Source organism: Papio anubis, chromosome 3, assembly GCF_008728515.1.
Source record: "Papio anubis isolate 15944 chromosome 3, Panubis1.0, whole genome shotgun sequence".
NCBI lineage: Eukaryota > Metazoa > Chordata > Mammalia > Primates > Cercopithecidae > Papio > Papio anubis.
This window is the reverse complement of record NC_044978.1, coordinates 143,447,221-143,469,078: the sequence shown is the minus strand read 5'-3', so window position 1 is coordinate 143,469,078 and position 21,858 is coordinate 143,447,221. Positions and strand designations below refer to the sequence as shown.

The 21,858-nt window shown below is 36.8% G+C and overlaps 1 protein-coding gene across 1 annotated transcript in view; it reads left to right on the top strand.

Moving 5' to 3' along the window:
- GRXCR1 (glutaredoxin and cysteine rich domain containing 1) overlaps positions 1-21,438 on the top strand; it is a 360,439-nt gene extending 339,001 nt beyond the window's left edge. Inside the window, exons 3-4 of the mRNA XM_017958666.3 lie at positions 11,434-11,499; positions 21,141-21,438. Coding sequence (XP_017814155.1) covers positions 11,434-11,499; positions 21,141-21,320 — 246 coding nt within the window. The 3' untranslated portion in view covers positions 21,321-21,438. The remainder of the gene's footprint in view (positions 1-11,433; positions 11,500-21,140) is intronic.
- The last annotated feature ends 420 nt before the right edge of the window (positions 21,439-21,858 follow it).

The following is a 21,858-nucleotide window of genomic DNA, read 5'->3' as shown; positions in this document are numbered from 1 at the left end:
TAAAATCTTAAAAGACAACTTGCAGGGACACAGTGAAGATTAAATAAATACTGCTTGAAAAGCATCTTATTAAATTATTAGAGTTTTCTCTTTAGAGTCTGTTACTTTGTCATTGCTTAACCTTCCTCCTCCTGCACCTGTTATGACATCTTCCTGGCATTGTCCTATCCATGGAAATATCAAAGGTCCTCAAAAGATCAATCACAGAAACCCTGTATCTTTCAGAAAATCTCAAGCTTGCCTTCTATGGAGGCCACAGAGGGCAAGACCAAGATTATGAAGCAATACCAGGCTTTATTCTCAATCCAGATTTAGAGACCTGGGTTTATTAATCCTCCATGGATAATTAACTCCTTGATTTGGCTCTCCAAATGAGAGACAGATCTGGCAGGTAGACTCCCTGGAGAAATAAAGAAAAAGAGTCTAGAATTATGTACAGGAAATCTTTCTAGACAAGGTTATTATTGATACTCTGTTTTACTTCTTTTCATAAACATTGTAGCTAATATAAATTTTTAAATTTTAGGTATAAGAGTTTATGCTGTCCTCCAACTCTCTCTAATGTCATCTTCATCCTATCTCTATCTACTTGTATTTAAATCTGTATGTATACATATATCTACACATAGATCTATATGTATTAGTCCATTAAGCCTGCTATAAAAATCATAAACTGGGTGGCTTACAAACAACAGAAATTCATTTCTGTCAATTCTGAGGCTGAGGAGTCGAAGATCAAGGTGCCAGAAGATTTGGTGTCTGGTGAGAGCCCACTTCCTGGTTCATAGATGGCCATCTTTTCCCTGTGTCATCACATGGTGAAGGGACAAAGCAGCTCTCTGGGTTCTCTTATAAGGGCATCAATCCGATTCCTCAGGGCTCTGCCTTCATAACCTAATCACCCCCCAAAGACTTCACCTCCTATACTGTCACATTAAGGGTTAGGATTTGAACATATGAATTTTGCTATAGACATTCAGCCTACAGCAATACATTTCTCTCTATATATTTTTCTATATATCTGTGTATGTACCCATGTGTCTATATATCATCCACATGAATTGCAAGCTAGTGATTCAAATAAGTTATGCATTTATTTGTCTTTCAAATAAATCTGGGTTGGGAGAATCCAGGGTATACAATTTCTCTGCTTCAGGAGTGACTCTTCTATATTGTTGTACCTCCCTTTAGGTTACACTCTCACTTCATGGTTAAAAATAGTTTAACTCCATCACATATTTTCTGGAAGGTAAAAAGAGGAAGTGAGCAGCTTGCTTTTAAGAGTAGATAGCCTGTAATCCCAGCACTTTGGGAGGCCAAGGTGGGTGGATCACCTGAGGTCAGAAGTTTGAGACCAGCTTGGCCAGATGTGGTGGTAAGCACCTGTAATCCCAGCTACTTGGGAGGCTGAGGCAGGAGAATTGCTTGAATCTGGGAGGTGGAGGTTGCAGTGAGCTGAGATTGCACCATTGCACTCTAGCCTGGGTGACAAGAGAGAAACTCCATTTCAAAAAAAAAAAAAGTGTGGACTGGAAGTTGTACGCATTACTTTTGCTGACATCTTGCTTTCTTACTTGCGAGGACTTTATCACATAGCTATACCTAACCAAATGGGAGACTGAGGAATATCACCTTTCACTTATTGTTACAACCAAATGAATTTTAAAGGATTCTCTAACTAAAAGAAAGAATGAAGAATGGGTTGGGGGGGGGGTGGAGGTAATTACTATTCTCTCTTAATTATTAATAGCAGGAGGATAGTTCCAATAAGAGATCACTGCAGTTGATTTAAAAAAGAAAGAAGTTGACAGCATGGTCTTTTAAAAAGCTCTTTGAAATAGTCTAAAAATTAAGACTAGTATTACTTCCACTAGTCTTCTAAAAACAACAAGTTACTAAGGTGCTATGTGTGCCAAGCACTATGCTAAATACTCAACATGCATTATCTCATTTATTTCTTAAAACGCTACATGATAGAAATGTTTTTATCTTTGAAAAGTGAGGTTTTGAGGGGTTAAATATCTTTCCAAAGCTCACACAGCTAATAAGTAGAGGAGACAGGATTTCATATGTGGGTGAGCCCACAATGTTAACCTGAATGTTGCAGCTTCCCAACACATCCTCTTGCCTATCACTTTTCTTCCCTCCAGGATTACAGGAAGATTCTCATTAACCTTATTCTCTTGTTTTGAAAACACATAATAAATAGACTCAAACAGGCATCTACCACAAAAGAGTGAAATCATTTAATTCATTATCGATTGTGCTGGTTAATTTCTGTTTTCCCTTCCAGGCCCATTTTCTCCCTTTCTCTGACTTACTTATAGTTTCACAAAGGAAAACTTTACAGACTGAATCACACAGGGGCCTTTGCCCTTTGAGTTCCAGATGGGTTTGGTAAGACGGAAGCTGGAGCAGGATAGAGAGGCTGGGGGCATTGCCTCTGCTCCCTTCCTCCTGAGGCAGAGTTTTGGCAGTTGTTGAGTACCTCCTAGTCCTCTTCCCAGAGCTACAGGTCTTGTTTGGTTCTGTAATACCGTACCTTTGCCATGACCCTTAGACCTAGGGGTGGTTAGAGCTTCTCATTGTTGACAGCTCCTGGGTGCTTCATCAAGCTTCTTTATTTAACCTTGTTCACACTTGTACTGTGGCGCTCTTCATTAAACAATTTTTAATAAAATTATTTGAGTATGCCATCTGTTTCCTGCTAGGATCCTAAAAGATAAACCGGGTTATCATCATGAGTTTAAAATGAGCAATTATTGAGCAACATATGACTTGTTAGTGTTGTAGTGCCTTATAAAAATGGGATGCCTGTTTCATTTTTTGCCCATAAGCTTCAGCACATTGTAGGGAGGTCTTTCTTGATGACAACCGGGGATGATGTATTTGATTCCTTGGTCATTTTACTAAGATAGTAGGATGAATAATAAAGGAATTTTTACTGAAGGGAAAAGCTGCAATGATGGATCTTCAGTAACACGCTCATGCCTAAACATCCTTGGTTCCCACCTGGGATGAGAGCCCATTCAAGTTGGAACTCCCTCCTATGAATGGAATTTTAATTGACACTTTGATCAACTAATTATATTTCTCAATTATTCTCACTATGTAAATCTTCTTCAAATATTTTTCCTGCCGAGTGATTAAATATCCATATCGTCCCAGAAAAACAATTGACTCAATTTTCCTTAACAATATTGTTCACTAACTGTCCTCGGTCTTTTGACTCTTTAGAGAGCCTAGCTAGAATGCGGCTTTTTAGCATGAGAGATTTAGCTAGGCTAAAGAATACCTTAGGTATTCTACAATTTAGCTGTGGAATTTTATGACTGGAACATCCTCAAATTTCATGCTACCTTTTCTTTTTAACAAGCCATAAAATTAGGTCTTTCTTCTCAATATCTTGCATGATAAATAATCATATATTAAGCCCAACTACTCCGAGACTCCCCGTTATTTTTTCTATTAAATTCTTTTTTACTTTATTGTGACATCATCCAAAGACAATGTAAGACTTTTGTCAAACTCTATTAATCTTTCATTATTTGTTGACTCTAGACAGGAAATGTTTGTGGACCACATTTTGTGTGCTTAGTTGCTCTTTGGGAATTTATTACTACTACTTCTAATTAACAGCTGCTAATTACTGAGTTCATATTATGTGTCATGCAATGTTCTAAACTCTTATATACTATCTCATGTAATCCTTACAACAACCCTGTAGACATTATAATACCCATTTTACAAATGAGGAAATTGAGTCTTTAATAGTTGAAGTTATTTGTCCAAGTTAACTTGTAAACGGAGGAGCTAAGATTTAATCCTGGATTTTATTATTATTTTTTTTAAAAAAACCTTGGTAAGCCTAATCACCACATTCTAAAAATCAGTTTATCAATTGAACTAGCAAAAAACAAATAACCCCATTAAAAATGTGCAAAAGACACGAACACACACTTCTCAAAAGAAGACATACAAGCAGCCAACAAACATGAAAAAATGCTCAACATCACTAATTATCAGAGCACAATGAGATAACATCTTACATCAGTCAGAATGGCTATTATAAGAAAAAAACAAACAAACAAACAAACAAAAAAAACAGACGCTAGTGAGGCTGCAGAGAAAAGGGAATGCTTGTATTACCATTGATGGGAAGGTAAATTAGTTCAGGCAGTTTGGAGAGTTCTCAAAGAATTTGAAACAGATCTTCCATTTGGCCCAATATTCCTATTACTGGGTATTTAGTAAAATAAAAATAAATCATTCTACCAAAAAGACACATGCACTTGTATGTTCATCACAGCACTATTCACAATAGCAAAGACATGAAATCAACATAGATGCCCATCAGCAGCCAAGAAAAACCATAACTCAGTTTTAAAGAAGAAAATCATGTCCCTTGTTAGCAACATAAATGCTGCTGGGGGCCATTATCCTAAGTGAATTAATGCAGGAACAGAAAATCAAATACTGCATGTTCTCATTTATAAGGGGGAGCTAAACTTTGGGTACTCATGGACATAAAGATGGCAACAGTAGACACTGGGGCCTCTTAGAGCGGGGAGGGATGGAGGGGAGCAAGGGTTGAAAAACTATTGGATGTCATGCTCTCTACCTGGGTGGTATGATCAGTTATACCCCAAACTCCAGCATCATACATTATACCCAGGTAACAAACCTGCACATGTACCCCTGAATCAAAAATACAAGTTAAATTACAAAAAAAAAAGTAAAAAATAAAAATGAAAATCGGTTTATGCAAAGAGACTCTGGGGACACAGCAGACAACAATCTTAATCTTTTAAATAGAACAGTCTTCTGATTTTATCTAGCCAACTCCCAGCACTACCTGTTTTCTAGCCTAGTGACTTGATATTACTTTTATATAATTTGATATTAATTCCGAAGGAATGGGAAAGATGGCTTTCTGCCATAGAGAAGCAAATAATACATCCTTGCGATCATCTAGTTTGATAATATGGCTTTATTATAAAAAATCAGGATTGGCCTCTATGGGAAATTGTTCTTTACAATTCTGCTGAAAAAAGTGCCTCAGCACTAATTATACAAAACTAAAATCACTGTCTTTGGCAGGCATTTTCTGACACCCAAAGGTCTGTATTCCATAATTGCAAAAACAAGTCAACTAGTTTAGTTAATTTTGAAGTTAATTTTTCCTGCCAGGGATACAGAAAAACCATGCTCTTTAGGATGAGATTATCCACAGGAGCCTTTACTGCATTTTTAAAGACACTGGTGGGATATTGTTACACCTGCCTTGAACATTTTCCAGGCCTAAGTGTTTGGCATAGAGCTCCAGGGACTCAATGGGGTCTGTTCATGCACTGGAAAAGATCCAGAGCTGATTTCCGAAGTAAATTCTTTTTTAGCGGGGCTCAGGTGGCCTATCTCCAAGCAGAGTTGATGTAACCTTCCATTTTCGATGGGCATGGTAGTCACAGCAACAAACATTTACCGAGCACATCTTTTGGCGGGCATCATGCTAGGTGCGGGTTGAACTCCTTCAATGCCAGCCCTGCCATCTGCTCTCCTGATTACATAGCAGAAGGATTCTTTATCAGCCAGTACTAAAGAGTCTTATGCTCCTGGTCCTCATCTGAGAGTGCAACCTCCAGTGGTTTGCTCTTCAGTTTCCATCAAATGCCCCGCTGAAAGAAGTGATAGAAGTCATTTATATAGTATTCAACCTTCTCACTCTATGTATCTGGCCTTTTCCTGTCACATCACATCAGCTTGGTCCCTACCGCTTTACAAATGTGCGTTTTGATATGTGCCTTGGCTTGTTTTTCTATTTGAAATCATCAATCACTAAAAGAAACACTCGTTTGGAATTGAATGCTGTGTTTACTCCAAAAATGCTGAATAAATTAATACAGCAAATACTTACTGATTGATTTTCTATGGTGCACTACACAAAATGCTGTGTGCCTGAAGAAGTCATAACCCCTGAAATCACCACTGGACTAGCTGTGCAGTGGAGCAAAATGTGATCTGAGAGCACAAAGAAGGAAATGACTGATTTTGTCATTTCTCAATCAAGAAAGCTTTATTGAGAAGGTGACATTTCAATTGGGTTTGAAAGGATGCATAGGAGTTTCCCAAGAGGTGGTGGCAGAAAGATAGAAGAAATATCAGGCAAAAAACGGAGCATGTGTAAAGGCATAAAATCTCATGCAAGGACCTAGGATATCTAGGAGAAGGAGAGAAATCCAGGGTATGAGAAGCTTATTATATCAAAAGACAGGGCTAGGAATATTGGTGCAATCAGATAGTGAAGACATTTGTAGGCCATGCTACAAAGAGTTTGGGTTTTACCGTAATCACTAGAAGGTACTCTAACAAGTAGTGTCAGGTAAACAATAATATTTATTTATCTTTACAGAAGATAAATAAATGACAGGGAGGCAGTTAAGTGAGAGAGAAAAGGAGCCTGATTTAAGTTAGAAGAAGGAATAAAAACTGGTACTGGTTGGATGTAGGAGCCATTTCTGTAATAGCATTTGTTTGAAAACAATCTTTTTACGGTTATCAAAAAAGCAAGAATACTATTTATTATATCAACCAGTCCATCCAAAGTCTTATGCAAGATATTGTTTAGACGACTGTGCTTAGAAAACTGTTTCATCTAAAAAGCTAACTCAGAATCAAATTTAAGGCTCACCCATAGCTACCATTTTGAGATTTATTTAGAATATTTCCTATAAATTCCCATTAAATTTCCATTTTATTATACTATAGAATAGATATTTTATTGCAAGCTACTTTCTTAATAAGATGAGGTGGTTTATGACTAAATATAAATTAAAATAAAATAAAACTATATATTATATATATGTATATATGTGCATTCACATATAAATATATGTGTGTATATATACATTAAAATTTGTATTTGTTTTTGGTTAATGTGAACTTTATTTTTAGTCCTTCTGGGCTCCTCAGAAATGTTTAAGTTAATAGTTTCAAAAGTTGATGTCCCATGTGGAATTCCAGAGCCTGGATATCCATATAGAGATAACTAAGATCTGTGTGGCTTTAAAAACTTTTGAGAAAAATTACTTAAATGTTCGATTGTTTTCTTTTTTGATAATAGTGTTTAGAAACTCGTGACTTAGCTACTCTTCCCTGAGACCTAACAGAGTATGCTAAATATAAACTGGTGTATATCACTTTATTGTTTTCTTTAGCTTATTGTGTAAAATAGGTTGCTTATGCCGTGGCATGGTGTCTCACCTATGTTCCCTCCAGGGTATCAACCCACAATGCTATGTAGAGACTCTGCTAGGATGTTTTATTGACCGTACCTTTTCCTCTGATCTTGAATGAAGGGAAATGGTGACTACAAAAGGACACGTACATATAATAAAATTGGTAGCGTTACTGTCCCTATTAATTACCCTCCCTCATTCTGTCTGTGTGCTCGGTCAACTACTATTCTTCCTAAAGATAAAAACTTAATGATTGTTTTGTGGAGAGAGCCTTCCTTAGCCTCAATTTTGTTAAATTTGCCTTACTCTTTGTGTTCTTAGCATCTTGTAGCATGCCCCTTTTGTACTATTTTCAACAGTTATAAATAAGTTTACATTTATTTGTGTAATCTTTGTGTAAAGTCTGTCTCCCCCAAAAGTACATTTCCTCGGTAACGGGAAGCAGTTGTGTGTTTGTGTGTGTGTGTGTGTGTGTGGCTTTTTTGCTTATTGTATAGCTCTAACGCAGCACAGTGCCTAATCCCTAATGGAGACTCAATAGTGTTGAATGAATGGATAAATGCATGAATGAGTATGGTAGCACACTTTTACACATTCATAGGTTGTATAGTAAGTGGTTTTTTTTTTTGGCAATCTTAGCTGGCAGAGGCCTGATTTCTTTTCCTACCTTTTTCTTATTCCTTGAAGGTATGTGTTTCTTCCTTGGTGATTCATAGATAAGGAAAAATTAAATAGATTATCTTATCTTCATCTGTGAAGTTTGTTACAACAATGTAAAACAAAGTGTCTTGTTCACACGTTCCAGCTCACTGCTCTGAATTTTAAGTTGTAAAGTATTTGAGCGAGGTAGAGATTTTTCATGTATTAAAGCTAATGAGATAGGTTCTTTCCTGGCATATGCAATTATTCTAAATAACTGATTAAGATGCAATGCTGAGATTTACAAAAACAGAACTTGGACATTTCATAGCTTCTCTGGCACGTTCATTCTGGACGTGGAGTCACTGCAGTAAAAGCCTTCAATTCACTTGCACTTCTAAGTACCTGGTCAACAGTGAACTACAGACTCTCATATTCCCCAGACTGGGAGTTCTCTGTACCATTTTTCACTAATACAGTTGTGCTCTATCGGTGAGCAGGCAGCTTGCAGGGTGCAATGGAAAGAGGGTAGGTTTTGGAGTCAGCTCAACCTGAATTCAAGATCAACCCAAGCCTTGTACTGATTAATTGAAAGACTCCGGGCATGCTCTTTATTCTCTTTAGACTTTAGTTTCTTTATGTAAAAAATTGAGATAGTTCCTTTATTTAAAAAAATGCTTATTTTGTGCCAATGTTTAGAAGTGTTCACGTTTGTAAAGCACTTAACACATTACTATTATCATTATTTTCAGGATTATATTAATTTTAAGAAAAAATAGATTCTGAACCAATTGAAAATATGGAAGAAATATTTCCATAGGTGTCCTGGAGGTCTTGATAAACTATGCTGAGTAATAGAGTAAATAATTTCCACTAGCATAGAATTGAGTGGTGGAGTGTATGTAAAAACAAACATGTCTGACATTCTTAGCCAAATACCAGCCAGGGAAAGATAATTTCCTAAGAATGTCAATGTGTAAGGAAATGCACTCTCTTTTGTGGACACAGAGGTTTCTTTATAGATCAATTAATACTTAGAATGTCTTTGATAAGAAAAAAGGTGGCAATGAGACCTTTGGAATATGCAAATGCAGGGAAAGCAGGGCAGATTGAGATTTACCCTGATAAATGCTCCAAACCTCTGTGTGGGAGTGATCTGTAATGTTTCCCTGACATGTGCCAAGCAGGCTAAAATCTCTATTTTGCTATTGCTGCTGCTGCACTTAGGATAAGAGAAGGCGGTCATCTGATTTCCCTGTCCCCTGTAGGATCCTGCGCTTAGGCTTGGTTATGACAGGATCATGTGGAGGGCAGAGACATGGGACCCAGTAGGGAACAGGAGGCTTTGACTACTGTCAATGCTCAGCATGTGGCACAGGGACCAAAGGGCTGGTTCCAAGGGAAAGACCTGAGGGCAGGACAGGTAGGGTCGTGGAGGCTGTGTTGTGTAGCAGTGGTCGGATGAGGGAAGTAGGTATTCAGCTGCTTGTCCTCTGTTATGGAGCAGCTTTTTCCCAAGCTTAAGCACTCATTATACCATCTCTATACTAGACACCCACGTGTCCTGAAAATCAGTGACCATTATGCCTTTAAGTACTTTGCTTAACATAAGCAAAGCCTGCATTTCTCCTGCAATGTGGAATCTCCTTCTGTGGTAGTAATGCTGCAAGAGTTATTTGGCTGAGACGGAGCAAATTTCATATATCTAAGAATATTGAGACAGGTCCTTTCTTGGCATATGCGTTGTACTCTAAACAACTGACTAAGACACAATGTTTCCATAAGAGAAGAGCCAGGTGGGAGATGTGGACAGCTTTTCTGGTCCATTCATTTTGTTTGGAGTCCTTGTGGGGCATTTTCTTTCGTTTGAGAAAAATGAGGCATGTATTCTCTTTACTGCTTTAGTTCATGTATCAAATTCCCCAGAGTTCTTTCCCATTTTAACTTAGCTATCTCTTAAAAGAAATAGAATATAGCAAAAGTAAAATATTACCAGTGATTACTACATTTAGACTTTAATGTGTTGTCTTGGTGCTTTCATTACCTTTGTTCTTACTTTAGAGGTTTCACGTCTGTATTCGTGGCCCAACCAGCAACAAATAAAGAGATATAACTTGCCTCACAGAGCAATATATATTCTCTGTAGCCCTGTGTGTTCGTTCATACTGCTTTTGAATGTATCAATTTGACATTTTTTATCGTGATTGTGATGACATAAATTATACAAGATAAACTGAAATAAAACGAAACCAAGAACTAAATACTCCTATACATCACTATAGGATTGTTTAACCTATTTTAGAAACCTCATCCAGTCTTTGAGGTCCAGATCAAATGCCACCAACCTCAGAAAGCCTTCTCTACCCTCAAAAAGCACAGTTTTCCTCCTGTTGTGATTTCCTGGCTTATCTTTTTTCTTCATCATTCATTTGGCACTGATTTTTCATTCTACACTGTGGGTTAGTTTTTTGTACATTTACAAAAAAAATACTTTTACACAAATGTATATAGTAACCTCCCTAAGAACTAGAACGTTTTTATTTTTTAAATGAATCCTGCTTGGCACCCTGCTTAGCACAAGTAGGAATAAAAAATGTTTAGTGTGTGATTATATTTCTCCCTGTCTTGTTCATTGATCAAAAATTGATCCAATGCCTATTCTGAGCCAGCAACTGTGCTCAGCGCCTAGGACGCAGTGTCAACAAGGCAGACATGGTCTCCGTCTTTGATTAAAAATAATTACTCCAGTTTTTCCTTCTTCCTTCTCTATGGTTTTACATTGGGAAGTAGAGTGGTAGAATGTAGGAAGCAGCTGGACAGGAGAGAAAAATGGAGTAGTTTGAAGAAACACACATTGTCCCCTTTCTCACTTTCATAGTAATGTTTTAGAAGTTGAAAGCATCAGCTCTGGAGTTCATGCCCTACCTGTGTTTACATTTTCTCTCGGTGTCTTCTCTGGGTGGCCTTGGAATTGTTATTTAATCTCACTGAGGCTCAACTTCTGCAAATAATAGAGTCTGCTACAGCAAAGGAGATGATATTTGTGCCAAACTCAAAATATCTGCTTAAGTTGTGTTGGTAGTTATTATCATTATTGTTGTTGTTGTTATTGTCAGCTGCTGTTATCTTTACATGCATGGCTGTTAAGGAGGGCCATGTCTAGTACTGCTTGGAGTAGGGTAGAGATAACTGAGGGTGGGAATTTGCTCCAAGGATTCCTTTCCCAGATGGTAGACTGGCTCCAGGCTCCCTAAACAACCCTGAAGAGTATGCTGGCCCTTTCTGTATTTGGACTGAAACCTGACAGCTGTGGGTTTCCTGGAGCTTGCCTCCTGTAGGCAGCCTTCCCCTCACCTGAGGTAAGACTTACTAGATGCAAGAGTTTGGGGCAGTAAGGAAAAATGTCTTCTCCTCTTTGGTATCCTCGTTGCACATTTACTCAGCTCCAAAGGGAAGAATTGTGTTCAGTATTTTGTGGGTTAAGCTTTCCTGGCTAGAACTTTATTTTCTCAAATACTAACAAAAATGGATTTTTCCCCCTACTCTCTCTTGTTAATAGGGTGCTGAGAAAATTTTGTCAATGAATGAATCAGGAGAACTGCAAGACCTCCTAACCAAAATTGAGGTAAATGTGCTTTCAGCAACTTATTTTTAGTAATCAAAATGTTAAACACATTCTGATTATAATTGAGTTTTCCTAACTGAATTATCTCTCCCCATGCTCTTACAAATATGCAATAGGATACATGTGGCAGTTTTAATTTGATATCTTCTGTTATTAGGTTTGTTGCATCTAGAGTGACTTTAATGTTAACTTCTAATGATCTCATACTATTAGGTGAATGTTATGGTCAGCTTTATTTGAGCCCAACTCTCTGTTATACGGGCATTGATGAGGTGTTTCAAGTCAGGAAATAATCTTGAAGCACATTAAAGTTTTTCATTGAAACAACTTTATTTTTCCCATGGATCTTCCTACATATAGAAGATCTTCCTACATCATTTATAAAGATTAAATAAAAAGTTATTTCTCCAAAAAGCATGTTTTAATTTGTATTCCTGTGCTTATACATATAGCATCAGAGAAATACTTATTCAAATACTTATAAAATTTACATGCAACCGGAAAGCCCTTATTACCTCACTGCTAAATTATTTTATCAGACTCTTCCTCCCTATTTGTAAGAAGATTATATACTTTATTGTCCTGATTGGGACACTTTGCGAGTGAAAAGTATGCATTAATAATTGTTCCGGGATGGCAAATGTGAAACAGGACTTTGCCAGGAGAAATAGGTCATATGGTTATCCAGTGTCCATATGTCACTACTGGTTATTATTGCTCTAGTCTTTGGTAACCTAATTTCTGATTCTCTACCATTCCTTCCACTGTAGATAAAGGAAAGGACTATGTGACTTCTTGTGCTTTCTTACTACTATCCCTTTGTGCAGGCTTTTCTGTCTGCCTAGAATGATACTGTTCCAATTCCTAATTTCCCTCCACCATTTTCAAGGCTCATCTTCAGTATCAGTTCTTCCAATAGTCATTTCTGATCTCCCCCGCCTTTGAATTCCTATAACCCTCTTTTTAGGGGGCTTATAAAAGTCTTTTTTGTATTAGCTTTCTTTGGGTATTTGACTCATGTCCCAAATGAACTATATGCTCCTTGATTGAAGGATTCATGTTTTATTCATATTGTGACCTTTCCCAGAAGGAAAACAATGGATTCATTCATTCAACAAACATTTACTGAGTATCTACTGTTTACAGGTACTTTGCTAAGGGAGACAACGACATCCTCTCAATGTACTGCAGACCTATAGCAATAACTCAAAATCATTTTTTATCAGTTTGTGTCATAATACAAACAATAGAGTATGTTTAGACATTGTAGTTCAATGAGGATGATGGCCAGAAATATAGTGCTTATAAAGGAGGAGAATGCTTGGGCTTTAACAAGATAACTTACTATGGTCTGATTCTAAATTTAAAAGCTATGCGATATATACAGAGAGTAAACTTGTTTTTGTAAAATGTTTTAAATTTCCTTTTTTACCATAATTTATAATTTCTGAAGTATTATGATTTGGAAATCAGAGGATTTTTAGCTCCTTCCTCAGCTCTGCTTCTGGCTGTGCGCCTTTGGGCATAACCTTTCACCTGTCAGTATCTTGATTTCTTTAGCTATTAAATCAGGGTGTGTACTTGCTCCTCTTAAAGCTCTTCTTAGCTAAAAAAGCTATATGAATGGATCTATTTATTTCTTTCTGTTCTTATATACTACTCCAATCCTGTGAAGTCATTCACTTACATTATTATGTATCTTTCTATTTAAACAATTTGGTTTATGTGTATTATTCTCTGTGCACATTTTAAACTTACTTAAATGGTATTATGCAGTATCATTGATCTATTTAATTCTTGTTGCATCAATATCGTACTATTTTAATTCTATGGCTTAAGAGCATCTTTTAGGATCTTACAGGATGAATATCTTTCATTGCTTTTCTTTGTACAGGTTGACGACTGATTTAGGTATTCTGGACTTTTATTCCATTGAGTCTATAATTATTCAATTCTACAACTTGATCAACAGTACCATGTTAGATAATCTCTCTCTCTCTCCATCAGCTCGAAAATTTTGGAAAATAAGATGTTTTTCTCTTCTTCAAGTCTGTCTCCATTCTACACATGACATAAATAGGGCACAAATACTTTAAGCTATTTTTAATGTTCAAAATAAGGGTATGACATTGGCTTTCTAATGTTATAGGAACTCTGCGATGCCATCACTATGTTCGGCTGCTTTGGCCATATAGTAAAACTGGTGGAGAAATTGTAGCCAATCAAGAAAACCCAGAACTCTGCCTGAGAGGTAGCTGGAGTTTAAGAGGAAGTAAAGAGACCAGGTGAAAAGAAGCACTGGGAAAGCCATGCAAAGAGGATAAGGGATACAAAATGCAGATCCAAACCCATCCCATTTTTCTGGTTGGCTTTTGACAGTAGAGTAGGAGTTAAATATTCATGATGAAGGAAACATTTCAGTCCTTACTAGATAGCAAGATATATTCCTGGCACTTTATACATATTAAATCATTGAAAGCTCACAACTCTGCTAAATGAGTTCTCTTATTATCCCCATTTTTTATATGTATTAAATCATTGAAAGCTCACAACTCTGCTAAATGAGTTATCTTATTATCCCCATTTTACTGGCAAGGGAATGGAGGTACAGAAAGACAAAAATCACTTGCTCAAGAGTGTTTAGGTAGTCAGTATTTGATTTATGATTCTAATCAGTCTGACTCCAAACCCATAATGTTAATTAACTATGAACCTATGCTTCCATGACTCTCAAATTAAGTGGCCTGTGGGTATCTAGGAAATCTGACTATATTGTGGCAGGACACAAAACCTGGGTTAGTAGTTTCCTAAGAGGTAAGCTGGTAAAGGTGTTAGGTTCAGGGAATAGGCTGGATTTTGACACAGGGCTCTGACACTAGACAGATCCTGGCAAGATCTAGTTTGCTATTACTTGGGTCACTACATGGTAGTCTATGACCACTGCTGGTCCTCATAATTCAGGTTTCAGTTTCTAGCAGTTATTTCAAGTGATGCTGAAGAGAGACGCTTAGCAGCTGTGGTTGGACAATCAGAAATGGAGTCAGAAAATAATTTCAATTTTTTTCTGCACCAAGAATCTTATCACACATCCCACCCAACTGAAAATTGCTGTGGAAGCTGAGTGGATCTGATTTGTTGATGAAGATTATTTGTAGCCTCAAATGTGAGGAGCTGACCAAAGGCAGCAGAAGCTAGTAACACATATGATAGTTGGTATGGAGATCTGGTCTCAGTAGAGCTGGTTGTGCCAATGGGGACTGTGTTCCTGAATTGACAGTTTGCAGGTAATCCTCCCACTAAGATGTGAACTCCATGTGAACACAGACGTTCATTTATTTTTATTATTTACCTCTAGTGCCTAGAACAGGGATTGGCATATCCCAGGGACACATAAATATTTACTGAGGGAATAAATAAATGACTTCTCTTTCATCCGAAGCTTTTTTTGGAGGAGGCAACGCATTTAGGAGATGAAAAGAAAGAGAAAATTATTATTTTATATAAAAGAATATGTGGCTGAAAGGATCAATGAAACCACTATTTTTTGGTAAATGATATTTATTTATGTTAATAAATAGGCTAAAAATGAGAAGGAATGAGATGTCTAAGAAGTCCTCAAAAAACAATAACCAAGATGGATAGCTAATCCTGCTGGTGTCCATGCACGGAGAGCCAGGGGAGTGCTGAGATTTATTATCATACCAGTGGTTCTGGCAGACACTGAATTAAAGATCTCAGATGGCAGAGAAGCTCTAAGTAAGCTTTGCCTTGTTATTTTTTTGAAGATATGAGTAAATAGTTTTGTTGCCATTTGTACTGAGATTGCCAACATAGTGTCCATTTTCTGTCCTTTTTTTTTTTTTTTTGGTAAAGCTGATAACAATTACTTAATCTGATTCTCCCCTGAGGACTGGCAACTGCTTATTTGTTCTTGAAGAACTGAGCAAAGATTCCCAAATACACACTTAGGATGTCAAAAATGGCACAGGCTATCTGTGCAAGGCATTGGAGCTGTCAGAGACTCTCCTGAGACTCCCTGGAGAGGTATAGCTCTGTGTGATGGTCCTTCCTAAGGGAAAGGGGGTGGCAACAGCCTGTTCTGAGGCTACAGCCACAGATACCACCTACCTGCTCACCTGGGGAATCAGGCCATGTCATCTGCCTCTCTCTGAAATCAAAACATCTATTTAAGTAGGTTTATGGCAGTCCATCCCATCTGGTTTAAGAATCAGGCTCCTATATCCAGGCTTAGACATTTTGAATTATGAGCTACAAATTTCCCCTGTGTCTGCATTTTGTTCAGTGGCTTCTTTCTCAACTCTGCAAATTAAGGATGCCGGAAACACTGATGATCAGAAAAGATTCTATTTATTTTTTTAGCAGCTTGGTCAGGCAGAGGGGTGTTTGTAGGCATTTAAGCGTTTGCTGAATTAAATTTTTGAATCTAGTTTAAAATAAAATACATAGACCAAGATGAATCATCCAGAAATGATTATAATGCCAAGCGTGTACTCTCTGACAATTTGTTTTATGGGTAATACTACTTCATAGACAATCTGGATGATGAGGTGTATTGTCACAGAGGCTCAAATAAGTTGCTTCCTCTTTGGTCAGATACTTAAGGGACTTTCAAGCTCTATTGGAATAGGATTTGATGATCTGAGGTTAAAAATAATAAGAGCTTCATTTCCTGATCTTGAAGAAGACATGAAGACTCTTGATCTTAGCATCCTGTTTTTATATTGCATAACTGGGGGTAAACGTACATTCTTGAAATTTGAGTTCCAAATTTCCTTTGCTACAAAGGAAGTCCATTTCACAATCATTCATAAACTTGCCATTATCTTTGTCGTTTGTCGCTTTTGTCCTTTGTTAGAGACACAAGACATTTTGTGTGCTTTAGTTGAGATGACTGCAATATGGAGCAGACCTATCCAAGACTCAAGGGTGAGGCTGAGATGTACTGTTAGGACAACAGAGAAGTGTCTGGTTCACGGCTATATTCCCATTGCCTTACACAGTGCCTGGCTAGTGAATACTCAATATATATTTGTGGAATGAAATGAATAAGTAGAAGGTCTCACTCACTGAGTATCTGTTTTTTAAAACTCACTCACAGGAATAAATGAACAGAAAGAAGTAAAGTGGAGGGTGAATTCTCATTCTTTTTTTCTTGAATTCCACCCCAAAGTGACTTGTCTCAACCCAAACCACTATTCAGAAGAGAGGAGACAGTCAGTAAATTCAGTACTCTGTGTGCTATTCTCAACCAGGTCTGCCTGGATTCTTAATTGCTTGCAGGTCAAAGTTTCCACAGTCAGTCTCTTCATTGAAAGTGGAAGTCAGTTTTTTTTACTAATAGTAGTGAAGCCTGTTTTGTTACTAGTTAGTAATGTTACTAATAGCAATTAGTAATGCTATAAGTAAAGTGGAAGTCTGTTTCATTAACTTCCGTTATTCTTTCTTCCTCCAACTTGAAACTTTGTCCATGTTCTTCAGGAAATTCCTAGCTCTTTTTCCATCTTGATCTGTGGGCAAAACTGTCTACAGAGGGGTTAAACTTTAGAGCAACACTAATATAAGAGCATCTAATATAACCCAACTGGATTTTCTTTGTACAGAACTCTCTAAATTAGGACCAGACTTCCAGTATAACAAAAGTGCGCTTTGAAAGACGTGGCTAGGCATGACTAAATTATTTATTCTTATTAGAATAACAAATGGTGTAAATTGTGCTGGATGATGCAGCAAGAATGAGATTCCTGCGTGCCGAGGGGGCACTGGGGAGCTTTAGTGGGTTGCCTTGAGACCCACCCCACCTCACTACCACTTTGGTTTTAGTCGTAGCATTTATCCTTTCAACTGCTTTACATTTGGGGATCTCATATTTAGATTATTTGGGGAAAAATGGATGCAAATAAACATTGAAAACTACTATCATAGAGGGAAGACCATGGATTTTGCTCATAGAGAGACCAATATTCAACTTTCTAGTTATAACTTGATAATTAGTTTTTAAAAACCAGCTTAGAGGCTGTGTTTCCTCATTTGTAAAATGGTAGTGTCTATCACGTCAGGCTGGTATGAGAAGGGAGCAGACTCCACACGAGATGTAAGCCATCCCTTTCCTCTCCTACGTTTATGGCTGAAATAGTTAATTTTTCCTGAGAATAGAAGTAGTGGAAGTATTCTTCCACTATCTTGGACAACAGAAATAGCGCATGAATTGAAACACATTTACTCTCCCCTTCTTACAGTGGCAAAACTTTAAACCAGAAAGCGAAGTATTGAACAAGTGTTTAAACTGAACGACTCTGAGAAGTGTAGAAAATGGTTATATCATGTGACCACAAGCAGTTTAGCTTGAGGTAGCAGTTAAAAAAATCATTTCAAATGGAATGTATTAATAAAATGATGGCCAGTAATGACTAACTGTATTGAGTGCCTACTATGTGCCAGGCAATATTCTGTTCACTTCCCATGAATTAGTTCATTGAATCCTCTCAACAATCCTTTGAATAAAAGAGAGGTCTCATCACAGAATTGCACGGACTCCGAGGGCGCTATTTTAGAATGGCTTTGTTGTATTTGTGATTATATTTAGAAATAAAAATGTAGCTTTGGTATTTATGTATTAAGTTTATTTTAGGCAATTTATTTGTTCTGACAAGGGGACAAATTATGAAGAAACAGTAGACTCTTGGTATTAGTGAACTTAACATTTGATATTTTAGCCTTTGAAAGTAATATTTGTAAGTCATGTTGTCGGTCCATTACATAAAACCATTTTTAATTGTGTTGAGTTACTATTTTGAATTTTGTGTGCTCAGAGCCTGGTGTCTGAAGTGCCACAGATAGAAAATGAACTCAGGAAGCTGCATAGCACTAACATTTCATTTCAGCTTTGTTGTTCTTTGCTTGTAGTCACAAATACATTTCATGAGAAAACCATACGACCATTCAAGAGTCTGGTCATTCACAAGTGTCTTGGGTCATAGCAGGAATTCATATTCACCTAATATGCACTGGTACAGAGGTTGTGGTTGCTGAAAATATTGAACTGTGTTTGTACTCATTAAGATATCGAAATAATTGGGCCAGGCGTGGTAGCTCATGCCTGTAATAGCATTTTGGGAGGCCGAGGCAGACAGATCACTTGAGTCAGGAGTTTGTGACCAGCCTGACCAACATGGTGAAACCTCGTCTCTACTAAAAATACAAAAATGAGCCAGGTGTGGTGACATGCACCTGTAATCCCAGCTACTTGGGAGGCTGAGGCAGTAGAATCGATTGAACCCAGGAGGCGGAGGTTGCAGTGAGCTGCCGAGGTCACGCCACTGCACTCCAGCCTGGGCAACAGAGCGAGACTCTGTCTCAAAAAAGAAAAAAAAAAAAAGATATTGAAATGATTTATATTGGTTGGTAAATAGCCATTGCCCAAGATGGATTAATATCTCTTTTCTTCTCTGTAAACTCTAACCTATAAACTTTGCCAGATAAAATGCAGGATGCCCAGTTACATTTAAATACTAGATAAATTCTAAATAATTTTTTGGCTTAAGTATATCTCATACAATATTTAGTACATACTTAAAGAAAAAATATTTCTGTTCTATCTGAAATTCAAATTTAACTGAGCTTCCCATATTTTTATTTGCAAAATCTGACAACTCTATTTTACTAGGAACTCAGATCTATTTACAATCTAGCAGTAATGAGTAAAAGGCTGGACTCAGGGTCCCTGCAGGTCCTTGCTCTAGGACCTTGGCCAGTCCAGCATTTATTCTGACTTGGTGCACTTGTTGTACAAGTCATTAAATATTTTTAGTTTAATCTCCTGTCATAGCAATAGTGAATGACAAGGATTTATCTACATTATATTCTTTCTAATATTTGATAAGAACTCCATTATTTAGAAATTTTCTCATATTTGGCTTATAAAGTACACTGTTTTCCCATCACTGGGTTTGTTTTTACTCAGAGTTTTTCTTTTTTCTATTTTAATATTATGCAAAATTTAAGTGCAGTGCATCCTTTTTTTAGGTCAATTCTTGCACAAAGAAATGACAAAAATCCATCAACAAAGTGACCAAATGGCTGTGCATATTCAATCTATCTTTTTGGAAGAGCTTTAAATTTCTACAGTCTGGACGAAGTTCACTGTTCGTATTATTGAGATTGACAACAACAACTTTCTATGATTCGGTGCCATTAGAAATGAGATATTATATGAATTCAGCCATCTTGATATAATAGTCAAGTCAAAATATAATTGCAAGTGAATCCTGCTATATACAGAAAATGCCCATTTATATTGCCTTAAAATGTCAATGTTAGGTTGATATTTTATAAATACCAATTCGATCCTAATTTTTGATTACCAAAGTACATCCCACAGGTTACTAATTATGACATAATTATATTATTGACTCTAAAAATTCTCACAGTTGTATGTGCTGGAGCAATCCTGGGTTAAACCCAGTTTATCAGGTTTCTTTTAAGTTGAATATTTTTGAGGTTTTAATATGTGCAATTATAAATCTTTGGAGAAAAGCTATATGTATGTGTCAGTATGTTAAGCATGTTTGTCTGAGTATGTGTTTGCCTGTGTACGTGTGTATCCACATTTCCTGAGCTCATTGTAGCAATTATTCCCTTCACAAAGGCAGGGTTTCCAAAACTGCTGCAAATTCCTTTTTTGCAAGTTGGAAGCTTAGTATCAATTTACTTATTTTCTCTTTGTATTCATTTTGTAATGGCACCTAATCTCCCCTAAACTGATGGATGCCTCTAGAGGACACCAGTAAAGGTTATATGCTCAGAAAAGCAAAGAGAAATGCATGTAAATGATTTTAAAAATATTACTCTCAACACACTATCTGGTTATTTTCATTGTATTATCAGAGATACTTTACCTTTGCTTGAGATAGAAAGGTTGATAGCTACTGTGGGAAACTAAATAGATTTAGAGAAATGTCTCAAGATTTCTGTGCTTATTTTCTTAAAAATAAAATGAGGATAATGATGCTCAAATTAAATCTTTACTGAAAAAGGTATCTGTATGTGTACTCGTTAGTATGGGTGAAGATGCTATACAAAAATGCATTTGAAAGTGCTTTGAAAAAAGAAGTATTAGTCTAAATTTATAATATAATTAGTCATCTTCAGTTGATAGTGGCTTCTGCACACTTCAGCTTTTAGCTTTCTGATTTTTTCAGACTTGTTATTAATATACTATTCTATAAACAAAGACATGAAACTGTTAAATGATACTAATGGGAAAGTTATTTTCCCTTAATACAAAAAAAAAAAAAAACCAGCTTCTGAATTATTTGGTTTGTAAATAGACGTTTTCATATGATGTATTTCTTGAAGTTATATGCCCTTCAACCTAAAATTTACCCACTTTACAAACCAAACCTGTGGTATAGATGGTCATTGGCTGGGGAATGAAGGAGAACTTGAACTAATTACTTCCCTGGGTGTAATGTGTATTAATGGTAGGTGAATTCAAGTGTATAGCCATATTATGCCAATATTGTTTTATGACCACTCACAATACAGAAAGACCAGGAGGCTGATTGAGTTGTTCCTGCTAACACATCTTCTGTTTTCTCTTATTCCCCTGCCACCTTATACAGAGAGTGCAGCATCCACATGAGTGTCCCTCTTGTGGAGGCTTTGGGTTTCTTCCATGCTCTATGTGCCATGGGAGCAAGATGTCCGTGTTTCGAAATTGCTTCACAGACTCTTTCAAAGCCCTGAAGTGTACGGCTTGCAATGAAAACGGTCTTCAGCGTTGTAAGAACTGTGTTGGTTAATTGGAGCTTCTACCCAGGAAAAGTCTCATTTTATTAATCAAAGGCAATACTTTGGTTTATATATTTTTTTTAAATGCTTACATTTATGGATTAACCAATAAACCTGATTATAATTGTCTTTGTGGTGAATTTTTGCTGCAATCATTTTCGTTGATGTATTAAATAAATGTTTATTTAACAACTATTATGTGCCAAACCCTGTGCTAGACCCTGGTTTCGAATTGGAATTAACGGAATACCCCAAACCACTCGAAGATATCCAAAGTCTGATTCCCTAAATGTATTTACTTGTCTAAAGAAAAGAACAAAATCTAGATAATGGTGCCTATTGCAACATCACCCTATTGACTAGGATGAGTTAATGCAAGTACCTAGAAGCATAACATATTTCTAGGCATGCTACAAGGAAGAAGAAAGCTCTGGAGAGTGGAAAAAATATGATCACATTTATACTTAGGCAGTAATTTTTTTTAAGCTGTAGAATAGTTTTTTTTTGTTTGTTTGTTTGTTTTTTTTTTAGCTGCAGAATAGTCTCAAA